Source organism: Zingiber officinale, chromosome 6A (assembly GCF_018446385.1).
Source record: "Zingiber officinale cultivar Zhangliang chromosome 6A, Zo_v1.1, whole genome shotgun sequence".
NCBI classification, from domain to species: Eukaryota; Viridiplantae; Streptophyta; class Magnoliopsida; order Zingiberales; family Zingiberaceae; genus Zingiber; species Zingiber officinale.
The window spans coordinates 96,670,077-96,688,861 of record NC_055997.1 but is presented as its reverse complement, the minus strand read 5'-3'; the positions used below and the strand labels follow the sequence as shown (position 1 = coordinate 96,688,861).

Genomic DNA, 18,785 nt, shown 5'->3' with positions numbered 1-18,785 from the left:
CGCCGTTAAATTTAGATTTGGTGGAGATATACAAGAGCCCGGGGACGGCCGGTGGAGGACGAGGAAATTCAACCATAAAGCAAAGATAGGGAAGGAAAATAAGGATTCAATAAGAAGACAGAGCTTACTGTAAAAGAAATCGCCAGCAAAGGCTAGGGACGAAGAGAGGAAGACGATGGTGAACGCGAAGAAGACGATAGGATCAAAAGAAAAGGTTGGGGGCTTAAAAACTTGGAGAATGACCGCTTTGAGCCGTCCAATCGAAGGCTTTAGAAAATGAGGATTCATCATGACCACTGAATTCAAAAAGGCAATCATCACATTAAGCACAAACAACCGTTTATCACATCACATAGACGGCGGCATGCAGAGGCGACACGTGACATTCTGTTATAGGTGACATTAATGATGAGGCAGAAAATATCATTACGGTGTATGGCCAAGCATGCTTAGCATTAATAGGTGAAGATTTGAATGACTCTTGAGAAATTACAGTGACATCCGTAATAATTAAAAGGTATTACGGTCAAAATAGAGATCAGCAATAAATTCAAAAATTAGCTAAGTGTTGTGTATGATAAAATCCAACGATGACTACAAAATCATTGGAGATAGTCATTATTAGCAGCTGAACGACGGTTATACACCATCTACTTTAGGGTGTGTTTGGTTCAAGTCATCATGTATAACCTTGGTTATGTGATTACCTGATAATCACATAACCAAGGTTATGGGGAATAAAACATAACCAATGTTGTTTGGTTCAACCTAAGTAATGCAACAAAAACTTGTTTGTTTGAAGGTTTTAATGAATACCCTAGTTTAATATTTTACCGTATTACCCTCAGTTACAAAACAACTATACATAATAATAATAATAATAATAATAATAATAATAATAATATTATTATTATTATTATTATTATTATTATTATTTATTTTTTAATATTTTTTTACTTTTCTTTTTTCTGTATATTTTTTTTTACTTTTTTTATGTGTTTTTTTATTTTTTAACGTTTTTATATTTTTTATATTATTTATATTTATATTTTTTTTATTTTTTTACATTTTTAAATTTTAATATTTATTTATTTATTTTATTTTTAAATTTTTTAAAATTTTTAAATTTTTTAAAATTTTTAAATTTTTTAAATTTTTTAAAATTTTTAAATTTTTTTTTTTTAAAATAAAATTTTTAAAATTTTTATTTATTTTTTAAATTTTTTATTTTTAAAATTTATATTTTTAAATTTTTTTTTTTTTTAAATTATTTATTTTAAAAAAAATAAATTTTTAAATTTTATTTTTTTAAACATTTTCTTTTATTTTTTTACATTTTTTAATATTTTTTTTACTTTTTTTTCTCTTTTTTTCATGTTTTTTCTTATCGGAGGGTATTTTTGGTAAAAAAATTCGTTAACCCCGGAATCAAGAAAAACCTTAGTTTTATGAGGTTTTCCGATTCCGGGCTGCATGACCCTTTTGCTGACGTGTCGGGCATGAAACATTACTTGGGAATCATCGAATACCTAAACCAAACAAGATTTTTGCTGATAACCTTGGATGGATAACCAAGGTTATCAAGAATAACTCCGGACCAAACGCACCCTTAGAGTTTTTATTTTCATGACTCGTGATGTTAAAGTCATGTGATAACAAATTTGAAGATTGGGTTTCAGTGCTGCTGGAAGATTGGGTTAAGAAGAGCTAGCGAAATAGTTAGGCTTTGTAAATCTACATGCTTTCCCAAAGTTTCATTTGAATTAAGAATGGAGTAGTCTTCGTAAAAACATGCATGAAGCTAAAATACTCTTCAGAATGGAATATATAAAACCAGTTACAGACATATGTAGCTGACATTTTGGTTAGTGAGAAATCAAATTAACACAATAAAATGCCGGAAAGAGAGTAGGAGCAAGTACATATGCCTGTTCCATTGTTCCATGGTGCCAGAGTACACTTCGAATCCAAAGCAAATTAACATTACAAAACACATTGAAAACATTAAGATAATAAGTCGAAGTAGAAGTAGAAGTAGTGCAAAATCAAGAGGAGGTAATGAATAATTAAGATATGTATTGGAAAGTCAATACCCGAACCAACTCTCCTTGCATAGTGGTGCATGAACGAACGGACGTCGTATTTTTGTATGCTTAATTCCACCAGTACCACACGGCAAGGGAAGCATGAGGTGCGTTCTTGACTCCCACAAGTTCCATCTCAATCTCCACTACCACCCCTTCTGCTGCACATTTCGTCGAACACTAAATCCGCATGCATGAACTATAAGAGATAGAGAGCTGGATCGAAGTGAAGTTTGTATGTGCACGTACATGCCACAGATGATGTTGTTAATGGGGAATGGTTTCGCCTGCGACGGACGCCTTGATGCGCTCGACGGTGCAGGCGATGAGGCTGTTGACAGTGGCCACGGAGCCGAGTGAGAGCTTCGCGGTCGGGACGGAGTCGACGAGGATCTGGAAGGCGACGGTGAGAAGGGAGCCGCCGGCCGACACGGCTTGCGATGCCGACGAAGGCCCGTCGGGGAGGATGGCGAAGCCGGAGGGGAGGAGCGCCACGTAGTCCGGGTCGCCGCCGTTCAACACCACGTTCATGGCCATGACGTCCACGGGCGCGTAGATGACGTAGGAGCCCGTCGCGTCGGTGCAGCTCTCTTGAAGTATCAGCATGTTGCTCTGATTCGAGTTCGTGCTCTGCTTCATCGAACATTTAACAATTCAAAAAACAAAATGAGTAGGTTAAATTGGATCGATCGATATATGATGCAAATCGTGAGGCAAATTACGTTGACACGGAGAAGAGAGACGCAGTTGCCTTGATCTTGGCCATTGGCGATGTGAGCCATTTCCTGAACGACTCCGCCATTGGAGAGTATATCCCACTGCAAGTCCGGTCACAACGAGTACGATGAGCGATCGACGCATGAAGAATAAGGAACATTAATACACAGCGTTGACCGATTGCGCACCTCGCTGCGAGTGGTTTCGTCGCGAAGGAAGTCGAAGACGCGCTTGGGCGAGACGGGGAGCCAGAAGGAGGTAGCGGCGTTGAGGACGATGCCCGGCGGCCGGCCGGGATCGTCCACGCTCTTCCTCGTCATCACGCGCACGTCCTCCGCCCCGCTTCCCGACAGCGTCGTCCACTGATGCGTCGTCGACGCGCTCACCCCGCCGCAGAAACTCATCACCATCCTCTCCGCCAGCTTCAGCATGCTCTTTCGTCCCTCTGCGCTCGTTATCACTGCATATATATATATTCATCCGAGAATACACGATCACCGGCCGCCATGCAATTTGCAACGATTTAGCTAGCGCCATTAACGAAGCTTCAACAAGCAATTTAATTATAATTATAATTACCACCGATATCGGCAGAGGGGATGTTGCTGGCCATCACGCTGGCAAGCCGCTCGCATTGGCGATCCAGAGTGCAGACCCACCTCTTGGCGCCGAAAGCTAAGCCGGAGTTGACCAGCGGCTTGTAGATGTTGTGCACCGACCGGTCATCTACCTCGACATGCTCCACCCACGTGACCTTTGAGTAGCCGTTGGGCATTTCCTGGATCAAGCAGCCGGAGGGTCTTCTCCGGCACCTCAACACAGGGCCTGGCCGGAGGCTATCGAGGGAAACGTCCACGACGGCCCAAGTCCCGTCCGGATGCTGCTTGCAGTACCTAACGAAGAGGAACTCCCTCGTCGGAACGAGTGGAGAAGGAACTTGGAATTCCGCCGACATCTGAAACATATTTATAGGGATCGGAGAGATAAGTGACGAATTGGGACGACGCACAAAACCAATATTATATTGATGGTCATACCAATTGCAGAGCTCCATTGTAATTGCCTGCAACTCCAGTGGATAACACTTCCAGCGTGAAGGCTCTCGACACGATCCCCGGAAACACATTCGACCATTGATTCTGCTCCAAATTAATATATTCACAAAAATCGATTGAAATTTCATATCAATAATGAATTAATAATTGAGTTGTTGATTGATTGATTACCACATCCATGAGCATCTCCACAACGTTCATCTGGTTCATGATGACCACCGCCGTCTCCCTCGAGGCCTCCGTCTTGAGCCCGAACTGCTTCGGGCCGAAGCCTCTGGGGAACGCTCGCATGTACTCGTCCTCGTTCAGCGTCTCCCCGGAAGCACCGACGCCGGCGGAGTTGAGGGTATCTTCATGAGGCACCCACAGAGGCTCGTTGAGCTGTGCCATCCGGATGAGCTCCTCCATGGCCGCCACGGCCAGCTCCACCACCACCGGCTTCTCCATCTCGCCTTGCCCCGCCAGGCCCCGAAGCAGATCCCCTCCGTACACTTCCTCACTGCGGCCGCCGCCTCCGGCGCCGAAACCCAAATCCAACGGCGACCGCGACGACGTCGGAGACAGCAGCGGGTACGACGCCCCCGTCGCCGCCATTGGCTTCCCTACATATTTCGCCGCTATTCCGGATATTCTATCGATCTGCCAACACACAAACATTCAAGAATATAAATCTATATAGATTCCCCAACCCATGCATGCATGATTCGACCAATTACGAATATATATATACTTCTTCGCGAAGGCGGGCGTTTTCGATGCGGAGATGGTGCTCGTCGAGCGACATCTCGCCGAGGGCGGCGGGGCCGCCGCAGTTCGGGCAGGCGGCGTTGCTGAGGGCTTCCTTGTACCTCATGTTCTCGGCGCGCAACTTCTCGTTCTCGGCGCGCAGCTCGCTGTTCTCATGTCGCTCGTGTTGATTCTATAAATCCGCAAATTAACCACGATTAAACTATGGACGAGACAATAATTAATTATATCAAAGATTAATCTTCAAACAAACAAATTAATTAATTAATTATATACCTTCATTTGGGTGCGCTTGTTTTGGAACCAGAATTTGATTTGAAGAGGCTCCAGTCCAAGTTCTCTGCTCAGCTCCTTTCTCTGTTTGTCGTCTGGATGAGGGCATTCCTTGAAAAATCTGAAACCAGATCAGGAAATTAATTTTCCAAGGATAATTCTTTGAGATTAGAGATCGAGATCCGAAGAACAGATTTAGAGAGATCTGATGAATCCTAGAAATAAATTAAACAGCAACAGAAACTAGATTAATTTTATAAATATTACGACTCCATTTCTTGGATCTGATGCTGAGTGTGGCGGTGGTAGCGTTTCTTCCGCGGCCGCTGGTTCTGGTCCTGGTCGTCGCCGGAGGCGCCCTCTATGTTCTCGCTGCCGGCGGATTTGCTCTCGAAGTCGACGTCCTCACGGGCCGCCCGGGCCATCTCGCTATCCGCGGTGGTCGCCGCCGCCATCTCCAACAGCTGGTGGTTGCTGCCGTGCTGGTACTGCAGAGGGATCTGCTGGCCTCCCTCCAGCAAGTTCGGCTTCAGAAAAATTTAAAAAAAAAATAAATCAAACAACACTATGAATCACAAACAATCATATCCTTCTTCTTTGAGATTAAAGTGCAAACAAACAAATCATGACTGAATTCAATAATCAAGAAAAAAAAATTATAAGATAAAAAAAAAAAAGTAAGTTACTGATTAACCAAATACCTGGCTGAGGGACAGGACTGAGGAAGAGCCAAAACTGGTGCCTGTGTTCCTCCCCATCATGGAAGCTGCTGATTGCTGTCTTGCAGGTATCATGATCCCCACAGGCATATTTCTCTCAACTAAACCCTAATTACTAGCTAGAAATCTCAACAAGCAAACAGAGATAGAAAGATATACAGGTGCAACAGCTCTTAACTACAAGAGAATAACTTAAAGAAGATACACATGGAGAAGAAGAAGAAGAAGAAGAAGAGGAAACCCCGTAGCTGAAGAAATACACGTCTATATAAGAGTCACCACTGGTTGCTCTTCTGATGATTCTACTCTAACTTCCTCAGTTAAGTTTCAGAGAAAGGGAAAGAACAGTAGAAGAGAAGCCATGAGAGAGGGATCTGAAGAAGAAGAAGAAGGAGGAGGGGAAAGGGAGAAGATAGATGGAGGAAGGTAGGAGAGGAAGAGGGGTGAGGAGTTATTGCACAGCGTATTGAGAGGGTGCAATTGCATTTATTGAGAGGGTGGCGTAATTAGGGTTGAGAGAGAGTGATGGAGAGAGAAGAGAGGTCTCCTTTGTGGGCGTCCATTTTTCTCATTTAAATTATTCCAGGTATACGGTGAAAAAGGGTAATTACATTTTTCACGTAATTATTGATCCAGTTTATCACATGGAATTATATTTTAAAACTCCTTTTTGTTTAAACTTTGTTTGAATTTAATCTCTTATCCATCTATACTTCATCATTTTGCGATATTAACTTTTTTGTTGTTATTCTAGTTGAGGTAAATGGAATTGAGACATTGGAATTTTGTAAGATAGAAAATAATTTTATGTGTCTAAAATCAAAGATGAGTGAGATCCTTGAATCCTACTTCAAATTCCTCCCCTCCTAGATCCTCTAACAAGTTAGTGCACCACTCCGTCGCTCCTCGACCATCCCTCGTGCCCAAATTTGAGTCGAGAGTTCCCGAAAGTTGCTTAGCATAATCGTAGTTGGAGAGAGTACATGTAATAGTTTAGAGTAGGTAAGTTAAACTACTCCAAGCTTTGCATAACATACACAAAACAACAAAATGAATTATCATATAGAATTTAATAACTAGCATACAATAATAATTTTTTGAAAATTTTATCATTTATTAATATTTTAATTAGGTGATCAATTTGTAGTATTAAAATTAAATTAAGGTAGAATAATCTATTTATCTATTTGGCAGTGTGTGTGACAACATTTGGTCCAAACCCTAGAAAATTCAAAGTCTCCAACCCTCATGATGTAGAGTTGCCATGCTCACTTTCCTATTGAGAGTCTCCCAACTCCCTCATTAAATGAGTCCCTGACTTCTCATTAAATGAGAGGAGCCCAATGCATGTAATTTGTTTGAATTTATTTATTTTTTTAAGGAAAAAATACATAATATTTGCACATACAAATTAAATACACCGTATTCAAACTTCATGTGTATATACCATAAGATTCTCACTTTGATATTAGTTCCTCGATCGAAACTTCATGTCGGACTCGAGTCCTTAAAGATAGTTGACTAGTTCGTAGCTAGGAGATAATTTATCAATCTATTCATCATCTATCATGACATGGTCACCTTGTCATCTCGAATCCACTTTGATCGTGCGGTGGTGGCAACATTGTGCAGGGTCCCTTGGTCCAATCTACTTGGTCTAGTTCGATTAAGTTTTAACCAAAATGTTTAGTCAATTTGATATATTCAACTAATTAAGTTGTGAAATAGTTTTTTGTGGCTTGTAGCAATTAATCAAGGATTTTTTTGTCTGTAGCTTTAATTTGGCTTAAATTTATGAGAAGAGGCCTGTTGGAGTATTTAAGGGAACTGACAAAAAGTAATTAATGAGACAACTTTGATTTAAATCAGTGTTTGTGAGCATCTATTTATTGTTGTCTTTTAATTAAAAGAGATGTGAGGATTCATCAATTAGTGGTAACAGACAAATTTTCTCTCTTTCTTTTGATATAATTCATGAATAATATTTCTATAGTGTTCCTCTCCTCATAAGGAATTAGTTACAATTAAGCACTAAAAAGGATTAACTTGTATCTTTTTATTAGAGATGATAAATATTTGTTGTTTTTTTCTTCCTTTCCGAAGTTAATGCCACCATTTTGTTTGAATGCCAAACAAGAATTAAATACATGACAATTAATGGAAGAGGATGACCATTCAACTAGTTGACTTGGAGTGGATTAAATTGGGAAATCTTTGACAAAATCACTCTAAGTCAACTTAAACTATATAAATATTGTCATGGAATAAATGAGGTTTAGTTTGAGAATTCAATTCAATCATGATGATGGTTTAATGAGGGGAGAGCATGGACAAATAAGTTGTTCTTAGATATAACTTGATCTTTGGAAGTAATTGTGTTGTCATCTGTCACCGAAGGGCATACAAGTGTTTGAATTAATGGTACTTGAAATAAGGATTTCGATAAACATTTTGATTTGGACTCATTTTGATTGGCATTATAGCTTACAAAGTATGGTTTGTTTATATTATCTCTACAAATTAATTGCACAAGATAGTTCTAAATGCATATAGTTTGTTTTTCCTATGAATGTCTACTAGTAACAAGATAGTAGTTATTTACGATGAAGGAAGGACCGACAGCTAAGTAGATGAACAAGTCCTACAAATTAAAATCAAAGGATATAAAGGAGACTCAATGACAGATTATATATATAAAATAATAATTAAGTTTGTGTTTTTTAATAAGTTCAATCAATTTAAACATTTGCCTTCCTTCTTATTTGATCATGGCGTCCTGTTCATTGCTGTTCTTCTTCTACCGTTTGAGAAGTTCCAATTGATGGTCGTTGAAAAGGCACACTCATGGTATTTATATAATTAGGATTGCCGGCCATCTCTCTCTATATGTAGAGAGAAGCTAGACAACAAACTCCTTCCATCAGTTAATGGAGAAGCCTGTAGAAGTCGAGCAGTCGGAGGCCAGCTCAGTTTGCTCAGGCACTACCTCTCAGGAGAGCAGCAGCTGGGCTTCCTACATCGATAACTTTGTCGCAGATGAGGAGGAGGAAGAGAAAGAGGAGGAAGAAGTATCCGATTCCTTGGAGGATACTGCCACCTCCAATAACTATAATTATGCTGTGGCAGTAGTTACACCTCCCGAAGTAGGAAATAACAACTAAATCATCTTTTTTTTTTATTATTGTTGTTGTTTGTCTTCAAACTGAATCTGTCTAAAATGTATCTCTGATTCTTGTCTTTGTTGAACAAAAAGTGATTATGTTTATTCTAGATGTCCCTCCGTCTATCCCCGAATTATGTGAAGAGGGGTAAATTATAAAATTAGCTTATAGTCGACCAGCAAGTGACCGACAGTACAAAAAAAATCAGCCTTACAGACAGAATATTCCGCTGTAATTCCGTCGATGAAGAAATTTAGGGATAGAATTACGATGGAAAATAGTTTGTCAATAGTTGACTTATAGGAAACAATTTTACCGATGGAATAAGGTCCATCGGTGATTACTAATGGATATAGCGTTCTATCGATAAAAATTACTATGGAAAATAAATTTCTGTAGTAAAGTTTACCGACGAAAACTCGGTTTCCGTTGATAATACCATTTGATATTACTGACGGAAAACATATTTTCCATAGGTAAATATCAATTTTACCGACAGAAAATATGTTTTATGTCAGTAAAAAGTTTCGATATTTAACGACGAAATATCGACGTAATCGGTATTTCATCGATAAAAGAAAAAAATTTAAGAAACCATTTATATTCAGTATCTACCTTATTTATAATTTCCATATATATAAAGAAACTATCAAGATATTTTATATATTTACATCCATACAATCAAATTTTACACAATCCACACATAAAAATACATTTCATACATCTTAATAATCCATACATATATTTCTTACTATCCATATATAGTATCACAAACACAAATAAACTAACATTTATATAAACAAACATATTAAATTATGCATTTAAAACAAATAAAATCTAAACAAATCACAATAATAAAAAAAAACTAAACTATCCAAATATCCATGAATACATCTATATATAAGATAGCAATAGAAAACAGAAAGTCAAATACGAAGATTTATATCAAATTTATGTATAATTAAAAATTTTGTGTTCATATATAACTAATTTTGATACATGGATAAAAATAAACAGATGATGATGATCATCATCAATATGTCAATAGGCTAGGACTCCTGAAATGTATAAATGAGTATATTAGAATATCAAAACAAAATAAAATATATTTTACCGGGATAAGTAAAAAACTAAGTTTTAGTTAAACAAATCTCAAAAATAACTATTCACCATGGTTTGATGGGTTTTGAGTATCCTGTGACTTAAAACTATGTGGTGTCTAGGTCTGAATGAAATTAGTCATGATCGCTCGCATACGGACCATGAGAGCCTCATGATCGACTCTCCTCTGATCATCCTCGACTCTCCTCTGCTCATTAGCAGCCCTCCTCTTTGCTCAGTAGTCATCCACTAATTCATCCTTTCATCCATTGAGGCAATTTGAGTGCGCAGTTCTTGATTTTGTTGTCATCTTAAATACTGCACCTCAATAGAAGAAGAGGAACTATCATAACCCCTAGGAGTCCTCAAATGATCAAATGTAACTTTGACCTGGGAGCCAAGACCGTAGAGGGTGGAGTTTTTTATCCGTCACTGACAATATTATAATAAATCTCATTAAACGCCTCAGTGGATATATATAAGGGCTATGACTTCCCCCTGCTGTGGCTGAGATATGCTTAAGTCACTCTATTTGTTATTTGATCATATGTGGAAAAATATAATATGATTAATATTCAATATGATCACAATTACTAAAATTAATCAAGATAAAATAATTAAATATAATAAAGTTAATAATTTTACATGTATGACATGGAATCGAGGATTGACAAATGTATCATCCTTCTTCTTGCAGGTCTTGAGAAAGACCTCCATACAAGTGGGCTGGTGGGCTAGTTCATGTTCTTGAATACACAAATAATTGGGGACAAAATTATTAAAGTTTGATAATAAATACAAAATTTACTTATATAACTTTAAATTAGACTCACCAAATTCATAATATATTCAACAATAGATTTGGATTCGGACGCATACTGAGAGGTTTTGGTGCTCGGGCTACCTGGCTTTGTGTTCCTGTTTGCTCATACCTTTTCAACATTTGCTTGCCACCTTTCTGCAGCCCAAGTGGTCGTTCATGTATTCTATATCTCGGTTGACATATACTTCGGCCTAGTTCCCTTCTTTCTCATATAATAAAGAATGTCTCTGTAAAGTTTGGAACAATAATTATTCTAAGTATCTTTAAATTATTCCTCGTGACCTTCCTCCCATATATATTTTTTTACAATTATAAGTAGTATAAAAAATTTAGTATATTAAAGGATACATATATTATATAATACATAATATATTAAATTTATTTACTAAAAATTCATTATAATAAAATATCTTTGACTCCTGGTTTACATATCTCCATATAGTACTATAAGTGCATACTCTTTTTTTGAATTTTTCAGTTATATAGGTGGCAACTTGGTTGCCATTTGGAGTAAACCTGCATGAAAAAAATATTAAGGTATAAGAAATATATTATAAATATAGTCATATACGGACTTAAATTACTAATAGCAAAAAATACTTACGAGTCCCAACAACTCGTAGCACCTTGTAGCCATGGGGTGCTACTGGCTGATGCTACTCTGTCATAATAATGTCTACAAAATAATATTATAATATATCATAATAAAGTTACTAACATGATAATATAAATATAAAATAATATGAAAACATAACTTACTTGATGAACAATAATGCTAATATTTAATCATCATTAACATACATCAGACTAATCAATATTAATAGTTTCTAAGTCCTTATCGCTAGACTCTATTAGTTCAACAAGATCATCACTGCTTAACATCTCTCCATCATCTATATCCTCGTAAGTGACATTAACATCCATAAGTAATTGAAATGTGGATTGGAGTTGTGAATCAGTTGAATGTCTCTCTACTTCATCTTTCTGAAATACATCATGGTTTTAAGTAGTGATGGTGTTCGACATTTCTATGGTCGAGCAAGGCTTCATTCGACAAACAAACAATCATTCACTAGATCTTCTTCTTATTGTAGGGTATTGAAGATAGAAAACTTGACCCGCTTGTACCCAAAAATGAAAAGTTCAAACTTATTGAACCTATTGTTTAAATTAACCTCAACTAAATTATAATTTGGATATATTATGGTACATGTTCTTAGGATCAGATCATACCATGGACATTTAAATAATATACACTTTTTTATAAGTAATGCAGGATATTCAACCTCTATGATTTCGTTAAATCTGACATATTAATCAAACTCAGTGTTACTGTTGTCCATAAATTTTTAACATATTCATATTCATGCATTGAGCCATATTTGTGGCATATCCATCTGAGAAGTTTATTTCTTTCAACCAACTATATAAACCTTGCTTATTATCTTTGTTCAATGTATAACGAGCCTTTAAAAATCTATTTGTTTTATTATGATGCAACTCTGGTCTGTTAACTAGTTCTTTTAATTTCTCACATAATTTTTATAGTGTTTTTAGTTTTCTAGGCACGTTCATTATAGTGTTGAAGATATTGACAAAGAAATTTATCTCAATATGTATGGCATCTAAATTATATCGAATGAGTAAATACTTTTAACATGACAGCTCCCAAAAATACTCATTTTTTTCCAATCACACTTACACAACCTAATAATGTACTTATTTATCTCATCGGAACTAGGTTGAGATATTGATAAAAATCTATAATTGTCTATTTATTTAATGATTTCTTCATCTGAAGTATAAACTATTAGAGGAGGTTTTTGATGAGGTGTGTCTATCACTCACCCCAAATCAAATTAAATAATTTCTAATCAACTGAACCCCTTAACCTAAACTAAGGTAGTGTAGTAGAAGGCCCGGGTCATCTCTCACGTGAAACTAATGATAGGAGGCTTACTTTCAGACAAAATCGAACAAGGGGTTTGTTTTCTAAAACTAATATAATAAATGAAATTCTAACTAACCAGCAGTGATGAATCCATAGTGCAGTGTCACTCTACGTTACAAGCATCACTTTTTACAGCATAAACATGCATAAAGAAATTAACTAACAAACCTAGCTAACTATCGAACACTACCCTGCACCGCATTGTCACACTACGATATAAGAATCATCACAAGAGGCATAATATGAAACAAATGCAATTAACACAAACATGTATAAGGAAAGTAATAGTCAAACAAAGGTAATTGGCTAAACAACTTAGCAACAATTAACAAATCCTAACTACGCATAAAAGCTAAATCTATACCACATTATCATACTATGAGACAAGATTAACAATCATGCATAACGAAACTAAACAAAGTGTCACACTAAACAATCAAACATGGATAAGAACATAACACATAAATCAAATAAAAAAATCAACTAAATTAACCAATCTCGTTTCCCTCGATCGAATCTAAATGACTACCCTCTGCCATCACATGAAGGGCCCTAATTTGGAACCACCAAAATATGGTGAACAACAACACAAATTTTGGAAGCGCTTTCATTAACAAAGACAATGGACGAATCTTCCATCGAAGCTAGACCACTTTAGTAGAAGTTGACTAGAAGAAATGGGGTTAATGTTGGCCTTTGTCGATTTGAGCTTCTGCCCACATGAACCATGGCGAGATTGCTTGGCCAGATCGGAGGAAATCAGAGAGGTAACAACACTGTGGAAACTTGATGCAGGGTCGGATGAGTTGCGAACTCTCCTTTAGAACCCCCTGACATCGCAACCACCCGACAGGGAACTCTCAGGGGCTTGATGATGGATTGTGAAGGAAGTAGAATATTGCTGAAGAATTGGAGATGAACCTCACTACCACCTCCTGCTCTTGCCCTTATCTTACCAAACCATGAGAAATAGGGATGAATGGATGGACGCTAGTGGATGGAGGACACACAGGAGAACTACTCCGGTGAGGTGAAGTTGATCAAGCTTGTCGCTGTCGTTGCTTCTTGAAACCCTAGCCTTTGCAACCACTCCAGTGAGAGCAACAAAGAAGCCACGGGAGAAGGGGAAATGCGGGAGAACCACTCCGACGAGTTGAGCTTGATCAGGGGATGTCATCACCATCGTTCACAGCCTGACAGGAATGCCACTGTTGTCACTACTTGGAGAGAATCATGGGGGGGGCATCGGGGGATTTTTGATGAAGAGAAAAATGTGCATACTTATGTTTTCCTATGTCGTTGTTTTTTGAACTAGATGTTGTTGGTTGCTACTCGGAAAACTTAATGGTTCCACTGTACAAAAATTTTGTACAAAGGTCCGAACCTTTTCCTAGCTACCATGTGTTCTTTTAAATTAAACTTGGATCGCCTGCGGAACTTAACACGTTTGATCCAAAATTTAATCTATATGTTCTTTTAGATTTTGACTTGGATCTCCTGCGGAACTTAACACGTTCGATCCAAATCACCTAAGTTACTAATTCCATTAAATATTAATTTCCATAATTGGTTCCCAGTACTGACGTGGTGAGACGCATAACCTTCTTGGATATGGGAGCAACCACCACCGACTAGACAAAACCTTTTAAGGAAAGCTAATATTTAATTTCCTAAAATAACTTTAGGTCAACCGAAAAGAACAATCAAATCACAAGGAAAAGAACAAACAATAGAACACTACATCGAAAGCAAATTCGAAACACTAAAATCGTATGCCTCTTGTATTTGGTATTATTTCCTAAAATAACTAGTATGATGCGGAAAGGAAAAATACTAGTTATACCTTTTAGAAAAACCTCTTGATCTTCTACCGTATTCCTCTTCTAACCTCGGACGTTGTGTGGGCAACGATCTTCCGAGATGAGAAACCACCAAAACACCTTCTTCTCCTCCTTGTAAGATTCGGCCAACTCAAGTGCACCTCCAAGGATGAAGAGAAAACATCACCAATGCTCCAAGGGATATAAGCTTTCTCTCCTTCTTCTCCAAGCTTGTATCCGGCCACAACTTGATCTCCAAAAGGAAGAAGAGGTTCGGCCACAACAAGGAGAAGAGAAAGCTTGAAGGGGTCGGCCACACCAAGGAAGAAAAGAGCTGGAGAAGAATAATAGAAGTTGCATCTTTTGAAGGCACCCCAATCCCCTCTTTTATATTCCTTAGCTTTGACAAATAAGGAAATTTAATTATAATAAAATTTCCTTAACTTTGCTTGACATGAATTAATTGGGAAGAATTAAATAAAACTTCCTCTTTATCCATACAATGGTCGGCCACAATCAAAAAGACAAATTAGGAAAGTTTCAATCAACAAATTAAAACTTCCTAATTTGTTTCCGGAAATTTTAAAAAATAAAATTTCTCTTCAAAAATCCCTTCATGGTTGATAAAAAGAAATTTCTATAATTTTAATTTTTCAACATGTGAATAATTTTCAGAGAAAAAAATAAAATATCTTTCCTATCACAAATAAGGAAAGAGATCTAATCTCTTTTCTTAATCTTTTGTAGAAGAGATATTTTAATTTTAATTCTCTCCAATAAATTATATCTTCCACATAAGAAAATATTAAAATTAAAATTCTTTTTAATTTCATTAGGGTCGGCCCCCTTTAGCTTGGGTTCAAGCTAGGGTCGGCCACCCATAAACTATGCTTAGGCCGGCCCTAGCTTGATCCCCAAGCTAGCTTGGCCGACCCCCTTTAGGTGGGTATAGAAGGTGGGTATAGGTGGGTATAATACTCTATAATTAAGAGGCTACGATAGGGACCGAGAGGAGGAATTGGTTTTGGTCTCCCGATAAAATTAAGCATGTTCGTTTCGAACACACAACTTAATTTTATCAATAATAATTCATTCCACTAGAGAACTATTATTGAACTACCGCACATATCCCAAATTACATTTTTGGGCTCCTTCTTATTATGAGTATGTTAGTCTCCCTGTGTTTAAGATGTCGAATGTCCACTAATTAAGTGAGTTACTGACAACTCATTTAATTAATATCTTAATCCAAGAATAGTACCACTCAACCTTATCGTCATGTCGGACTAAGTCCACCTACAGGGTTTAACATGACAATCTTTATGAGCTCATCTTGAGGACATTATCAACTTAGATTACTAGGACACAGTTTCCTTCTATAATCAACAACACACACTATAAGTGATATCATTTCTCAACTTATCGGGCTTATTGATTGATCGAACTAAATCTCACCCATTGATAAATTAAATAAATAAATATCAAATATATGTGCTTGTTATTATATTAGGATTAAGAGCACACACTTCCATAATAACTGAGGTATTTGTTCCTTTATAAAGTCAGTATAAAAAAAACAATCTCAAATGGTCCTACTCAATACACTCTAAGTGTACTAGTGTAATTATATAGTTAAGATAAACTAATTCCTAATTACACTACGACCTTCCAATGGTTTGTTCCTTTCCATTTTGGTCGTGAGCTACTGTTTATAATTTATAAGGTATTGATAACATCCTCTTCTGTATGTGGCACCACATACTATGTTATCTACAATATAAATTAATTGAACAACTACAACTAAATGTAGACAATTTGACTAAATGTGATTCTTTATTCAAAATAAATGTTTACAAAAGCTTAGGCTTTCAGTATACACTCTAACAGATGCTCCCTTTTAACACTCCATTAAACCGGACTAAACTAGCCTGAACCATTTGGAAATGAGCTAAATTGGACTGTTGAACCAATCAAACCAGTTGAAACGTAAATTTTATGGTTTCTTCAATTAGGGTTTGAATTGGGTTTCTGGATTGGGAATTTCTTTTCTTTTATCCAACAATTGAACTGAACCATAATTTGAACCATATTGGACCGAACCGGTGTTCTTCTCCTCAATTATTGTCTCTCTCAATTCCTGCCAAATAAAATATAATCAAATAATAGTCAAAATTCCCATAAAATGTATAGGAATTAAAATGAAGACTAACAAAGATCCAAACTCATTAAACACGCTAAAAGTATATATTTAGATACATAAGAGGAGGAAAATACTGATAAATAATACTAAAATACCTGCCCAAATGCTGGTTATCAATTTTCTGACTACAACATTCTTTAGGAATTTTTTTTTCACCTGAAAGAGTGATCAACTGGTAAAAATTTATGGTGATTATTAAACCAAGATACCTTTCTACTACAAGATAATGAAAATACATCAGACTCTGTCATGTAGTGTGGATATGTTAATTTATCAGTCGTGCTCCATCCTGATAATATTGAGTATGCTAGAAAATCACTGATCATCCATAATAATGCAGCATATAATCTAAAATTAGTTTTATTTGTAACATCATAAGTCACTGACCTTACATTTCATAATTCATTCAACTCGACTATCAGATGTTGCAAGAAAATATCTATTTTCTCTTTGGGATTGGTTGAATTAGGAATAAACATGGTAAGGAATATAAATTCATCTTTTATGCACATCCATGGTGGTAAATTATACAATGTTAATATAACTAGCCAAGATGAATATTGTTATCCTGACTGACCAAATGGCTGAAATTTATCTGCGAAAGTTCCAATCTCATATTATGTATTCCCATTGCAAATGAGGGAAATATAATATCAAGATGTTTCCATGCAGGGAAATCACAAGGATGACACATAATACCTCCTTCATGCTCATGCTCATGCTCATGCTCATGATGTCACATCATGTGATAAGCTATAGCGGCAGATGCATACAGACGTTGAAGTCTAGTAGTTATGTGAAAGTAATACATCACTTTCCAAGCATTATTTTTCTTCTTCTTCCCTGGTATGCGAGTACGCTTCTTATAATGAGGGTGAGTACAGATTTTGCATTCACTCAATTCGTTGTCTTTATTTTAAAATATCTTGTAGTTGTTATACAATAATCAATCTTCTCTATAGGCAAAGCTAAACCCCTAACTATTTTTTTTTACTATAGAAGCTATCAGTCATTATGTTATCAATATGGAGCAACTCTGAGATCAATTGACATATGTCATCGTAATATCTTTCTGAAAAATAATGTTCTACTTTCATATTCAATAACCTTGCAGTAGCTGATAGTTAAGAATGACCAAAACGAATGCCTTTCCACACTTCTCTTTCACTAACTTTTAATATTTCTTATAGTTATTGATATTCATGTGTTGGTATTTCATCAATATTAGAATAATCAACAACATTCATCGTATTGTGAACTATTGATTGCATTGCAATATCATTAGTTGATTATTCCCCAATCTATACAAATGATGAACCACCAGATGATCCAATTGGCTTATACAAATAAGGCTCTCCGTGACAGTACCGATTGCAGTAATTTAGCACAAAATTATATATATGTACTTTCACGGTATTCTTATCACAAAATGTTCTATTTCTACATTTGGAACGATTACATGGTACACCGTAACTCAGCACCATTCATATATTTTGGATGACTCTTAGTAAAATTCACAAACAGATCAACTTCAACAATAAAATCATCTATAATAAATTCATCATTTTCTAATCAATTGTACATCCAAACTTTGTTCATAGACATTGTCACCTAATGAGAATATAATTTCATACAATTTGTTACAAAATATATAAATTTCACAAAATAAGAAACTATATTATCTTTCATGTTCCAACTAAAAATAATAAGGTCTAAAATTATTTTAGATGTATATATACCAATAGTAAAATGACAAAATGACTATACCATATTATAAATCTAAATACTAACGTAATATAGGTATTGTTTAATAAATTATACATGAAAATGAGTAGTATAGCTGAAGAAGAGCAACAAATGTAGTAACCCATAAAACAAAAAATAATTGGCTAAAATTAATCATAAAGAATGACAAGCTAGGATAAATTCACAGTATGACCAAATTGGCGCTTGGATAAGCTGTCGGCCGTGTGCTAGCGGGCGGCCATGCTACCAGCCATGGCCAACAGTTGGTGGCCAGCCACGACCAATAGTTGGTGGCCAACCAAGCTGCAGCCCCGCATGCTTCTGACCATGAGCTAGCGGCCAACCATGACCAATAGTCGATGGCCAACCAAGCTGCGATTGCCCATGC

The 18,785-nt window shown here is 36.5% G+C and overlaps 1 protein-coding gene across 1 annotated transcript; it reads right to left on the bottom strand.

Moving 5' to 3' along the window:
* Nucleotides 1–1,780: 1,780 nt before the first annotated feature.
* LOC121997048 (homeobox-leucine zipper protein ROC2-like) lies at nt 1,781–6,046 on the bottom strand. Its single transcript, XM_042551260.1, has 11 exons — nt 5,578–6,046; nt 5,144–5,403; nt 4,880–4,997; nt 4,587–4,775; nt 4,028–4,495; nt 3,839–3,940; nt 3,381–3,756; nt 2,990–3,261; nt 2,807–2,902; nt 2,334–2,714; nt 1,781–2,245 (listed from the first exon to the last, which is right to left on the bottom strand). The coding sequence occupies exons 1-10, from the start codon at nt 5,683–5,685 to the stop codon at nt 2,352–2,354; spliced, it is 2,352 nt and encodes a 783-aa protein (XP_042407194.1). The 5' UTR covers nt 5,686–6,046; the 3' UTR covers nt 1,781–2,245; nt 2,334–2,351.
* Between the last annotated feature and the right edge of the window lie 12,739 nt (nt 6,047–18,785).

Bases quoted from the DNA above. Each gene is read 5' to 3' on its own strand.
- LOC121997048 (XM_042551260.1), bottom strand. From the start codon at position 5,685: ATGCCTGTGGGGATCATGATACCTGCAAGACAGCAATCAGCAGCTTCC. The intron at 3,262-3,380 runs GTAATTATAATT...ATATATATGCAG, and splicing joins CCCCTCTGCCGATATCGGTG to TGATAACGAGCGCAGAGGGA. The intron at 2,903-2,989 runs GTGCGCAATCGG...CCGGACTTGCAG, and splicing joins ACGAAACCACTCGCAGCGAG to TGGGATATACTCTCCAATGG.